Source organism: Leopardus geoffroyi, chromosome D1 (assembly GCF_018350155.1).
Source record: "Leopardus geoffroyi isolate Oge1 chromosome D1, O.geoffroyi_Oge1_pat1.0, whole genome shotgun sequence".
Lineage (NCBI taxonomy): Eukaryota > Metazoa > Chordata > Mammalia > Carnivora > Felidae > Leopardus > Leopardus geoffroyi.
The window spans coordinates 105,399,790-105,410,674 of NC_059329.1; the positions used below are offsets into that span (position 1 = coordinate 105,399,790).

General features: G+C 47.5%; 1 protein-coding gene across 3 annotated transcripts in view; it reads right to left on the bottom strand.

The window, feature by feature from the left end:
• Positions 1 to 10,885, bottom strand: part of VPS37C (VPS37C subunit of ESCRT-I) — a 28,626-nt gene that overhangs the window by 16,951 nt on the left and 790 nt on the right. Inside the window, exon 1 of one of the 3 annotated variants that reach the window (XM_045485432.1) lies at positions 3,024 to 3,196. The exons of the other annotated variants lie outside the window; for them this stretch is intronic. Coding sequence (XP_045341388.1) covers positions 3,024 to 3,030 — 7 coding nt within the window. The 5' untranslated portion in view covers positions 3,031 to 3,196. Of the gene's footprint in view, positions 1 to 3,023; positions 3,197 to 10,885 lie in introns of those variants that run through there. 3 annotated transcript variants of the gene reach the window in all.

The window sequence follows — 10,885 nt, forward strand, 5'->3', positions numbered from 1 at the left end:
CATCCCACCCCTCGTGTCAAAAACACCTGCGGTTGCCTTAGAAACCTTCCTATTCCTGCAGCTTAATGAGGATATATTTGTTGACCTGATCTAGTTTTCTTTTCCTAGAATGATTCTAGCCGCTCACCCAAGTATCAGACCATTCAGTCACTTGACTTCCCACAGGACTCAATAAAAACAGATCAAACCATCAGGCACTGCTCACCTGGCCCAAAGCACCATCGAACTGACCTTTCCTTCAATTTGTAAAGTTGGTACGTAAGCACCAGAAGGGAGCCTTCTTAAGTTTTCTCTTTCTAAGGAATTTCTGGGGTTGGGAACTCCTCCCCACCCCCCAGTGCTAAATAGTTACGACAGCATGAAGGGAAGTGGAAAGAGTTCAGGGCTTAAGAACCAAATATTCCTGGACTGAAATCCCAGCTTGACCTTTTACTAGCTGTATGACCGTGGGCAAATTATTCCGCCTTTCTTACTGTTTCTCACTGGTGAAATGGGGCTAACACTACCAACATCATGAGTTGTTATAAGGACTTAAAGAGAATTCAGCGAGATCACTGCTAGAGGTGCTAGAAAAACCACCAAGCAGGCGTTCGGTAGCATTAATTCACACACTCACACCTTACTTCTGGAAAATGCTGCCTGACAACCTGGCCAGATACCCAGCCAGGCTCAGGAGGGAGGGCAGGTCCCCAGGAAGGCTAAGGATGTGGCTTTCGGAAACAAGCTCCAAACCAATCTGAACAAAGATCCTCAAATATAAGTGCACCTGTACATCGACGGAGGGATATACAACCTCTCAGGACGAGGCTTTCGGGAGGCAACTGTCATCTTTACATAGTATTTATGTAACAACCACATGCTCCTCAGGTCTACTGAATAACTCTATCTGACCTCCTTTTCCCAGAGGCAGGCCCCTAAGTGAGAAGATCCAGGAATGATGAGCCCATTTACTGTGCCAGACGCAGGGGGCACTCCAGAGTGGCCCAAGACTTCTGCAAACTGCCTCTACAGGCTAAGTGGCCAGGCTGGGGGCGGGGGGGGGGGGGGGGGGGGTGTCCATCAGCAGGGGACAACCTATGGAGCCTGAGCCAGACAGCAGGGTGTGGAGCCCCTGGTTATGTAAAGTCCCTGGATGACCCAGCCCGTCCCCTAAAGGGACCCTTCCCATGCCTGCGGGGCATATTCCCCTCAACAGCATTCCTCAATGGCATTCCAGGAGTGACTACCTCAACTGTTACCTTTTTCCCTCCCCAAACCACACTCTCTGCCTGACCCCGTTTCCATCATGCCCTCAGCTTCGTGCCCTCACTCCCGATCTTCCAGGCCACCCGAGACACCTGTGATGTCCAATCACCAGGTTGTATCTGGTCGTTGCTCCAGGGTGTTTTGATCCGGGCACCTTTGGATTAATTTTTGGAAGCAGTGCTTCCGGCGCCCTCCGCCCTCCAGCTTCCCTGAAAGCCAGCCATCCCCTCCCTCCCTGGCCCCCATCCCTCCAGCTGTCAGGACCTCCACTTCCATCCTCTTTTCCCACTTGTCTGGTGCACCCTGTTGCTTTGCTAGTTTTCCAAATTTCCAAAGTTGTTCTCCTTTAAAACATTCCCCCAAGCCCCCAGGGCACAGAACAGATCCCGGAAGCCATGCTACTCCCGGAAGGGGGAGGGGGAGAGCTCTACTCTCCCAGCTGGTCTCCCCCAAAGCCTCAAGGGGGCCCTCAGGGCACTTTCCCAGAGCACATTTTGAAAAGCCCTGCCCTCATCCCTCACCTAGGCCCAAGCCCCCCTCCTCCACTCTGTTGCAGCTGTGATACCTCAGCAGCAGGGCAGAGGGAGGGAGGAAGAGAGCAGGATGAACACTTTGGGAGAAAGAGCAAGAAATGCTTCCCAGAGGAGAGCTGACATCTGAAGGACAGGCAGGCATTCGCAGGATGGGGAAGGCACGGGAAAGGACTTTCCGGCCGGGGAAGGCAAGGGCAAAGCCAGGGTCATTCAGCTGGGAACTCCTTGGGGGCAGGGGCGGAACCAGGCTTTGCTCAGTGCCCCTCCCCAAGCCTCACGGTCCCACCAGCACAAGAGGAAGGAGGACAGTCCCCACGGATGGCGTGCAGAGCACTTGCGAGGTACAGGGCGGTGTTCTAGGCGCTCTGCGCGCAGCAGCTTGTATGGCCCTCACAACGCACCTTCACGGCTGTGTCCCCCTCGGCTTTTCTCGCTTTACAGACAAGACACCTGCGTCGAAGGAGTCTCGTGCCTGACCAGTCTCACAACAAGGAAATGCTAGAGCCTGAGTGTCACTGAGGGGGTCTGGCTTTACGGCCCGTCCCCCCAACCGCCGCACTCCACCGCCTCTCGGTCAAGCGCACTTCCCTGGAACGCAGTGCCCAGCCCCGGGGACAAACTTACTAAGTGATCGTTATTACTGATGCCTTTCGATTCGACTTCTAAAGAACAGGGCCTGGTCTCTCCCGATAGCACTGGGAACACTACCTCCTTCGGGCCTCGGCCCTGCAGGGAAAGCCCAGTGGCTAACGGCTCTGGAAGACACACAGCCCTGAGCCCTCCTCGGTCACTACTGGCTAGAGACCTTGGGCAGGCTACTTCACCTCTCTATACCTCAGTTTCTTCTAGAAGACAGGGTTTTGACGAGGATGAAATGAATCACTGCCCGGGAAGTCTAATGCCCGGCTCTCAGGCCAGGCTCAACGAGCGGTCAGGATCTTCATCACCAGGATCTTCATCACCAGAGCTCCCACATGGCCCGTTCCCTCCCTGGACACTGAGGAGGGGGAACTTAAGATTCCTCCAGAGACGCCATCAATCAACGGCACAACATAAATCCAATGGCTGGATGTGACTCAGATCAATAACGTTCCGCTTCAGTCAGTATGGTGGCCAAGAAACAGGTTACTTGACAAGTAGCCCATTCTTGACATTTCCCGACAGTGAAACACAACCCAGACACTCTGCAAAGCCTCTTCCTTCTCTGGCCCACGGCTCAGTGAAAAGAAAACCGTCCACACCCACCTGCCATTTCCTTCTTCCTCTGCCCCAACTGTTCAGGTGATTCAGGAAGGGGCTCAGCCTGCAGCTGTCAGTCTCCCCACACCCGACACTGGCTAATCTGCACGGAGCAAGCTGAGCTGGCAGCTTCAATCATCCGTTTAGGAAGGGTCAGGATTGAGGTCAAGGCAAAGGCACACTCAGGACACATATCCAGGAGTCTGTATGAGGCCCCTCGAGGTTTGTCTATTCAAAGTCCAAGGCAATGAAACTCGCTGTTCTTACCGGTTTGGGGCCATCCTAGGCTGGTAGAAGGTGAGACACCTGTAGACCCTACCTCTGCCGATGACGCCTGACACTATGAACTTCTTGGTGCCCCCCCCCCTGCACCCCAAGGCGGGCAGGTGTGCCGAGGGCAACAGGGTAGCCACAGGAAAAGAGAAACTAGGCCACAGCCTCCTCATATCTGTTCTTGACTCAGGCAGGGCTCCTCGAAGGTCATTATCAAACAAGCAAAGGCCATTACCAAATAGGCAATGCCTTATCAGCGGCTGCCCTGGGCTCTGCACTCATTTTCATCCTCTGGCAGAATGCCCACTCCGAGCCAGCCTCTCCAGCAGCTGCCCACCTGGTTCTAACAGACTCCAACCTCGCCAGCCCTCTCCCACAGACCCCAGTAATCTCTAAAGGACACAGCCAGTCAGGGCACTCACATCCCTGCTTAAACCTTCCATAGCTCCCCAGTGCTTTGGTATTATATTCAAAATCTTTGCTCCTTGGCTTGACAGGCAAGGTCCTAGATCAACGGATCCCAAACCTCCCTTTTCATCTAGATCGCCCTCCACTCCCTCACGGGCTGCTCACCCTGCCCCAACTCTCTGTTCTACCCACCGGTCCCAGGACAGGCAACAGGCTTCCAATCACTGTGCACCTGTATAAAGATGAGTGGGACGGGGCCTCTGCCCCCAAGGCGTTCCCAGCCCTGCCATCCAGCCTTTGCTCCTCCTGCTCTTCTGCCTGGAATACTCTGTCCTCTGCCTCCTCCAGCTTGAAAATGCCTGTCCAGCCTTCAAATGCCAGCTCCTTCTCCCACCCTCCCATAGTGTTCTGGAAGTACCGCCCAGCATTTAGGATACAGGACTCAGCCAGACTGTGAGCTCCCCAAGGGCACAGCCCACACAGCCCGTGTGTCACTCAGGTCTGCAACCCAGCACTGGGTCAGTGCCTAGCACACACAAGGCGCTCAATGAGAGCTGACCGCAAAGGGCACCTGCTCTTGGCCAACACATGGGAACAGGGACTAGATTTCTCTCCTGCCTCAACCAACCAAAAAGCCAGACAAAATAAATAAAACAATGATTTTTCAGACAATGGGCATCAGGCATTTCGGGAAAGTGATTTCTGAGAGGGAGGAACAACTGCCCTAGCTCACTGCCCAGAAAGGGGTTCCAGGCCACGAAGCAGGGAGAAAGTACCCAGGCAACGCCTGCCAGTCTTGGAGCCTGACAGTCTCCCCGGGTTGGGGAAAGCAAGCTGGGAGTCCAGGGAGGTCAAGGCAGCCAGACTTTATAGGGCCTAAAACCAGAGAGGAGACAGCTACACAAAGGGAGAGCTCTGGAAATCTATGAAGGGTCCCCCTCCACTTTTTGGCTGCGTAGTACAGATCAGGATCAGAGGGAACGATCCTTGGACCCAAAGTTGAGCCAAGAATAATTTCTGTCTCAGCCAAAGTGGAAAACCTAGCATGAAGAAGGTACTGCCTTGTTCTGATCCCACATGACAAAATTAAGAGCGAGTCTTTAAAGGATGAAACTGTTTCCAAGTAACTTAACAGTGTCCCAAAACAATGCCAAGAATATTTATAGAAATACAGAAATATCCAGCACCCATAAAGTTCTCAACATCTGACATCAATCAAAAATTACCAGACATACAAAGAAGCAAGAACGCTTTTCCATTAACAGAAACAGACTCAGAAATACAGATAACAGGGACGCCTGGGTGGCTCAGTCAGTTGAGTGTCCGACCCTTTATTTTGGCTCAGGTCATGATCTCACGGTTTGTGGGATTGAGCCCCGCATCATGTTTCAAGCTGACAGCGCAGAGCTCGCGTGGGATTCTCTCTCTCCCTCTCTCTCTGCCCCTCCCCTACTCGTTTGCATTCTCTCTCACTCTCTCTCAAAATAAAGAAACTTAAAAATATATATACAGATAACAGAACTAGCAGAAAATGACATTAAATGGCCACTATAACCATGTTCCACATATTCAAGAACAGAATCAGCAGAAAATGACATTAAAATGGCCACTATAACCATGTTCCACATATTCAAGAAGCTAAAAGAAAAAACTGAGTTGCAGAGATGGAAACTATGATGTCTGAGATAAAAAGTATACCGGGCAAACGTAGCAACAGATGAGGCGAACGACAAAAGCTTGATAAACCTGAAGAAGCGACAATACGAACTATCCAAAACCACCACAAAGAGAAAAGTAAAAAGACCGGGGAAGAAAATGAAGGGAGCATCAGAGAGCTGTGCAACAACTTCAGGCATCCTAAATACATGTTAACTGGAGTCCCCAAAGGAGAGAGAGAAAGGAGAACACAGAAAGTATCTGAAGAATTAACTCGACTCTCCAAATTTGACAAAATCTATACAAACCCACAGATCCCAAAAACTCAGCTGACCCAAGAACAAGAAACCTGAAGAAAAGTACACCAAGGCATATCATAATTAAATTGTTCAAAACCAGCAATAGAAGAAAAGCTGCCAGAAGGAAAAAGGGCACATCAGGAATGGAAGCCCCAAAATCAGAGACACGACAGATTATTCATTTGAAATGATGCAAGCCGGAAGACACTGGAACCACACCTTTAAAAATGCTGAAAGTACGAGTCAATTAAGAATCCTATACCCAGGGAAAATGCCTTTCAATACCAAAGGCAAAATAAAGACTCTCTTAGGCATCCAAAAGCTGAAAGAATTCATCACCTGCAGACCAGCACTGCAAGAAATGGTAAAGTGAGAAAGACTCTGAAACAAAATGGATTTACACAGAGGGATGAAAAACACCAGAAATGATAAACATGTAAGTAAATATATTTTTTTTCTTTTTGATCTCTTTACAAAATAATTGGCTGTTTACAGCAAAAATCATCACAATGTGGGGCACCTGAGTGGCTCAGTTGGCTAAGCACCCAACTTTGGCTCAGGTCATGATCTCACAGCTCCTGAGTTCAAGCCCCACACCAGGCTCCCTGCTGTCAGCACAGAGCCCACTTCGGATCCTCTGTCTCCCTCTCGCTCTGCTCCTCTTCTGCTCATGCACATGAGTTCTCTCTCTCTCTCTCAAAAATAAACAAACAATTTTAAAAAATAATAGTAACGATGTATTATGGGATTTATAACACATGTACAAGTGAAATGTGTGGTAACAATACAAAGTCCAGGAGGAAAGTAATAAATGTATACTATTGTGAGGTTCCTATACTATATGTAAAGTGGTATAATACCATTTGATGATAGACTGTGCCAAGTTAAAGACTCAAACTATGAAGCTTAAGGCAACTGCTAAAAAACAAACAAGAAAGAGTTGTAGCAAATAAACTAGGCAAAGGGAACAAAATGAAACCATAAAAATTACTCAACCCCAAAGAGACCAGAGGAAAAAGGAAATGGGAACAAAGAATATTGGGCAAACTGAAAACAAATAGCAAGATAATAGTTAAGCCCAACTTAATAATCGTATTAAGAGTTAAGCCCACTTAATAATCGTATTAAGTGTAAATATTCTAAACATCCCAATTAAAAGGCAGAGATTACAAAATTGAATTTTACAAAATGCAAAACCTACCTATACGTTGCTTACAAGAACCCACTTTAAATACGAAGGCACAAATAATTTAAAAGTAAAAGAATATAAAGAAATATACCAAGTAAACACTAATTTTTTGAACACTATCCATTTTTAAATTGTGGTAAAACATATACAACATGAAATTTACCATTTTAACCTTTTTTTTAATTTTTTGTTAATGTTTGTTTATTTTTGAGAGAGACAGACAGAACGTGAGCAGGGGAGGGGCAGAGAGAGAGGGAGACACAGAATCTGAAGCAGGCGCCAGGCTCTGAGCTGTCGGCACAGAGCCCGATGTGGGGCTCGAACTCATGAACTATGGAATAGTGACCTGAGCCGAAGTCAGATGCTCAACCGACTGAGCCACCCAGGAGCCCCCATTTTAACCTCTTTTAAGTGCACACTTTTGTGGCATTAAGGGCATTCACACGGTTATATTACCATCAACACCACCCACCTCCAGAAGTTTATCATCCCAAAACAAAACTCTATACCCATTAAACATTAATTCCCCATTCGTCCTCCTCAGCCCCTGGCAACCACTATTCTGTCTGTCTCTATGAATTTAACTACTCTCGGAACCTTACGTAAGAGAAATCATGCAGTATTTGTCCTTTTGTGACTGGCTTGTTTCATTTAGCATTATTTCTTCAAGTTTCGTCCAGGTGGTACTATGTGTCAAAGTTTCCTTCCTTTTTAAAGCGAGATAATTTCTATGTATGTATCACATTTTGTTTATCCATTCTGTCGATGGACACTTGGGCTGCTTCCACGTTTTGGCTATTGTGAACAATGCTACCGTGAACATTGGTGTACAAACATATTGTTTGAGTCTCTGCTTCTACTTTTTTTGGGCATATACATAATTGGAATGGCTGGGTCCTACGGTGATTGTGTATTTAATTTTTGGAGGAGTTGCCATACTGTTTTCCGCAGCAGCCGTGCCCTCGACTTTCCGACCAGCAATAAGGGTTCCAATTTCTCCACATCCTGTTGCCACCACTTCTGGGTTTTTTGTCATTTTGATTCGCATTTCCCTAATGACTAGTGACGTTGAGTATCTTCATGTGCTTACTTGGTCATTTGTGTATCTTCAGAGAAACGTCTATTCAAGTCCTTTGCCTATTTTAGTCATATCATTTGTTTCTGTTTTCTATTTTGAGTTGTAGTTCTGTATACATTCTGGATATCAATCCAACAATGTTTTGAAAGCTGGATTGCCTACATTAATATGAGACCATGTAGATTTCAGAGCAAAGAATATTACCAGGGACTGAAAGGATCAACTCATCCAACAAAAACACTCCAAATGTTCATGCACTTAATAACAGAGCTTCAAATTGCATGAAGCAAAAACTGATAAAACTACGAGGAGAAATGAACAGACCAACAATTACAGTTGTAAGTTTCAATGACCCCCTTTTTCAATAACGGATAGAACAAGTAAACAGAAAAGCACTAAGCAGTTAAGACCTGAACAGCACTACCAACCAACTCAGCGGACATTTATACCCCACGCCAGACAGCAAAGCAGGAAACACCTTTTTCCCAAGTAGTCACAGAACACTCACCAGGGAAGATCATATCCTGCGCCACAAAACCCGCCTCAGTACATTAAAACGTTTCAAGTCACACAAGCTACGTCCACTGTTTACAAAGACATTAAGTTAGAAAGCAGCGTTTATTGGACAGAAAGAGAGTAAAGTAAGAGTATAAGGCTGACTTTGTGTCTTCTACTATTTGTAATCCTGCTGAGGAGGAATCACATGAATTAGCAGTGGGACTAAAAGTACTGCCGTGTCTTCAATGCTAGGCATACCTGACCTGGGCTATCTGTTTGCTAACGTATTCATGGTTGAGTCTCTCCTTCTCTCCACTCTCCAGCCCATCCTAAGCCCCAGGGGCACCACCTAAATCACGACAAACCTGTTTGGTATTTGCTCAAGTCTTTCACAGAAACCAGTGAAGGGAAAGAGAAACGAAGTGGAGGGAGCACCTGCGAAGTAACATGTCTTTTAAAGCTCCCGAATCCTCAGAGACATCGCCACGACAGAGATCTCTGTTACAGGGCAACTATCTAGGAACAAACCGGAACCTTGTGAAAACTCCAAACTCTGAGCAGAAACTAATAGAATTTTGGAACAACAGAGATCCAGTGGGATTAAAACAAGGTCTTCAATGACCTAATGATGTCAGCCTGGAAAAACCCTACTGGTCCTGGCCAAAAGTATCGAGAAATGATCCGCATGGCTAGTTAGCCTGATGCCCTCTCAACAGCAGATCTATGTCGGAGTAGCAAATTGCACAGCAGTAAGTAAAAAGAAAACGAGAATCCTTAGAAATAATCTCAATTCCAAGAACAAAAATCTACAAGCCCCTGAAAGTGGTGCTTCCCACTCAGTCGGTTAGGCAACCAACTTAGGCTCAGGTCATGATCTCACAGTTCATGCGTTCAAGCCTCGTGTCGGCCTCTGTGCTGACAGCTCAGAGCATGGAGCCTGTTTCAGATTCTGTGTCTCCCTCTTTCTTTGCCCCTCCCTCTCTCTCTCAAAAATAAATAAACATTTAAAAGTTTTTAATGAGAAAAAAGGTGGTGCTTCACAAATCTGACTTACAGTAAGAATTACTCAATGCATGTGTTAAAAATACAGATTCCTGGGACCCCTCCAGACAAATCTCCAGAGGTCTGACTCTGTATTTTTAACAAGCATCACAGATGATTTTTTTTTTTTTAATGCTGCTGTTGAAGTAGGCTTCACGCCCAGCGTGGAGCCCAACACGGGGCTTGAACTCACAACCCTGAAATCAAGACCTGGGCTGAGATCAAGAGTCCGATACTTAACCGACTGAGGCACCCAGGTGCCCTGCATCACAGGTTACTCTTAAGGTCCAGCAAACACATGAGCTTTGAAATGAGACTACCGGGTTAAAAAATCCCAATTCGGCCACTTACTGGCTGTGTGACCAAATTATGTAACACCTCTACAACTCACTTTTCATCTGTAAAATGGGATCACCACCTACCTTGAAGTATTCTCAGAATTCAGTATGTTCACAAAGCCCCTAGAACAGTGCCAAGAGCACATGGCAGGCAAGAAATCACAGGGGCGCCTGGGTGGCGCCTGGGTGGCGCCGTCGGTTAAGCGACCGACTTCAGCCAGGTCACGATCTCGCGGTCCGTGAGTTCGAGCCCCGCATCAGGCTCTGGGCTGATGGCTCAGAGCCTGGAGCCTGTTTCCGATTCTGTGTCTCCCTCTCTCTCTGCCCCTCCCCCGTTCATGCTCTGTCTCTCTCTGTCCCAAAAATGAATAAACATTGAAAAAAAAAAAATTAAAAAAAAAAAAAAAAAAAAGAAATCAGACCAACTGCTTATCTAAATGAACAAGTCTAAAATGAAATGTTCCACCTAATGGAAACTACAAAGGCACCAAGCCAGTTTCCAAGATAATCGAGGAAAAAAACCTTTCTGGCCACTAGGACCACCAAGAACAAAGACTCTCACTTCAGCGGCCAATATTTCACCCAAGCCCTTCCTCCCACCCAGGACCACAAAGTCCAGGCCTGGGCAGGGCCGCAGCTCTGCACAAGAGCCCAGGAAAGTCATTCCTTCCCAAGTCCCTCTGTCACCGCCACCTCCAGCTCCAAGACTGACAGTCCTGAGAGTCAGGTGGCAGCATCTTGGGTGCAATGACTCCTGGAAAAGAGGCAAGGAGCCAACGAAGGGAGTGGAAAAGGGCTGAGTCAGCAAGAGGATCACTGAGACACTGCTGAAGCGAAGGGAAGTGAGTCTGTGAAGTTTCCAGAGCTAAAGGTGGACGTTCCTAGGGTGGATGAGCCCAGACCCTGTCCTAAGAAAGTCCTGACGGTCTCAGGGGCTGAAACGCCAAGGTGTAGGGTCAGCTCTGCCACGAACTCACAACATAGCCCCGGGTTACTCCTTCTCCCATCCATAAAGTGGGAAAATAAGCACCTCATTGGCTGTGGGGACAAAAGGAGGAATCAGGCACATACTGGAGATACACAGACGC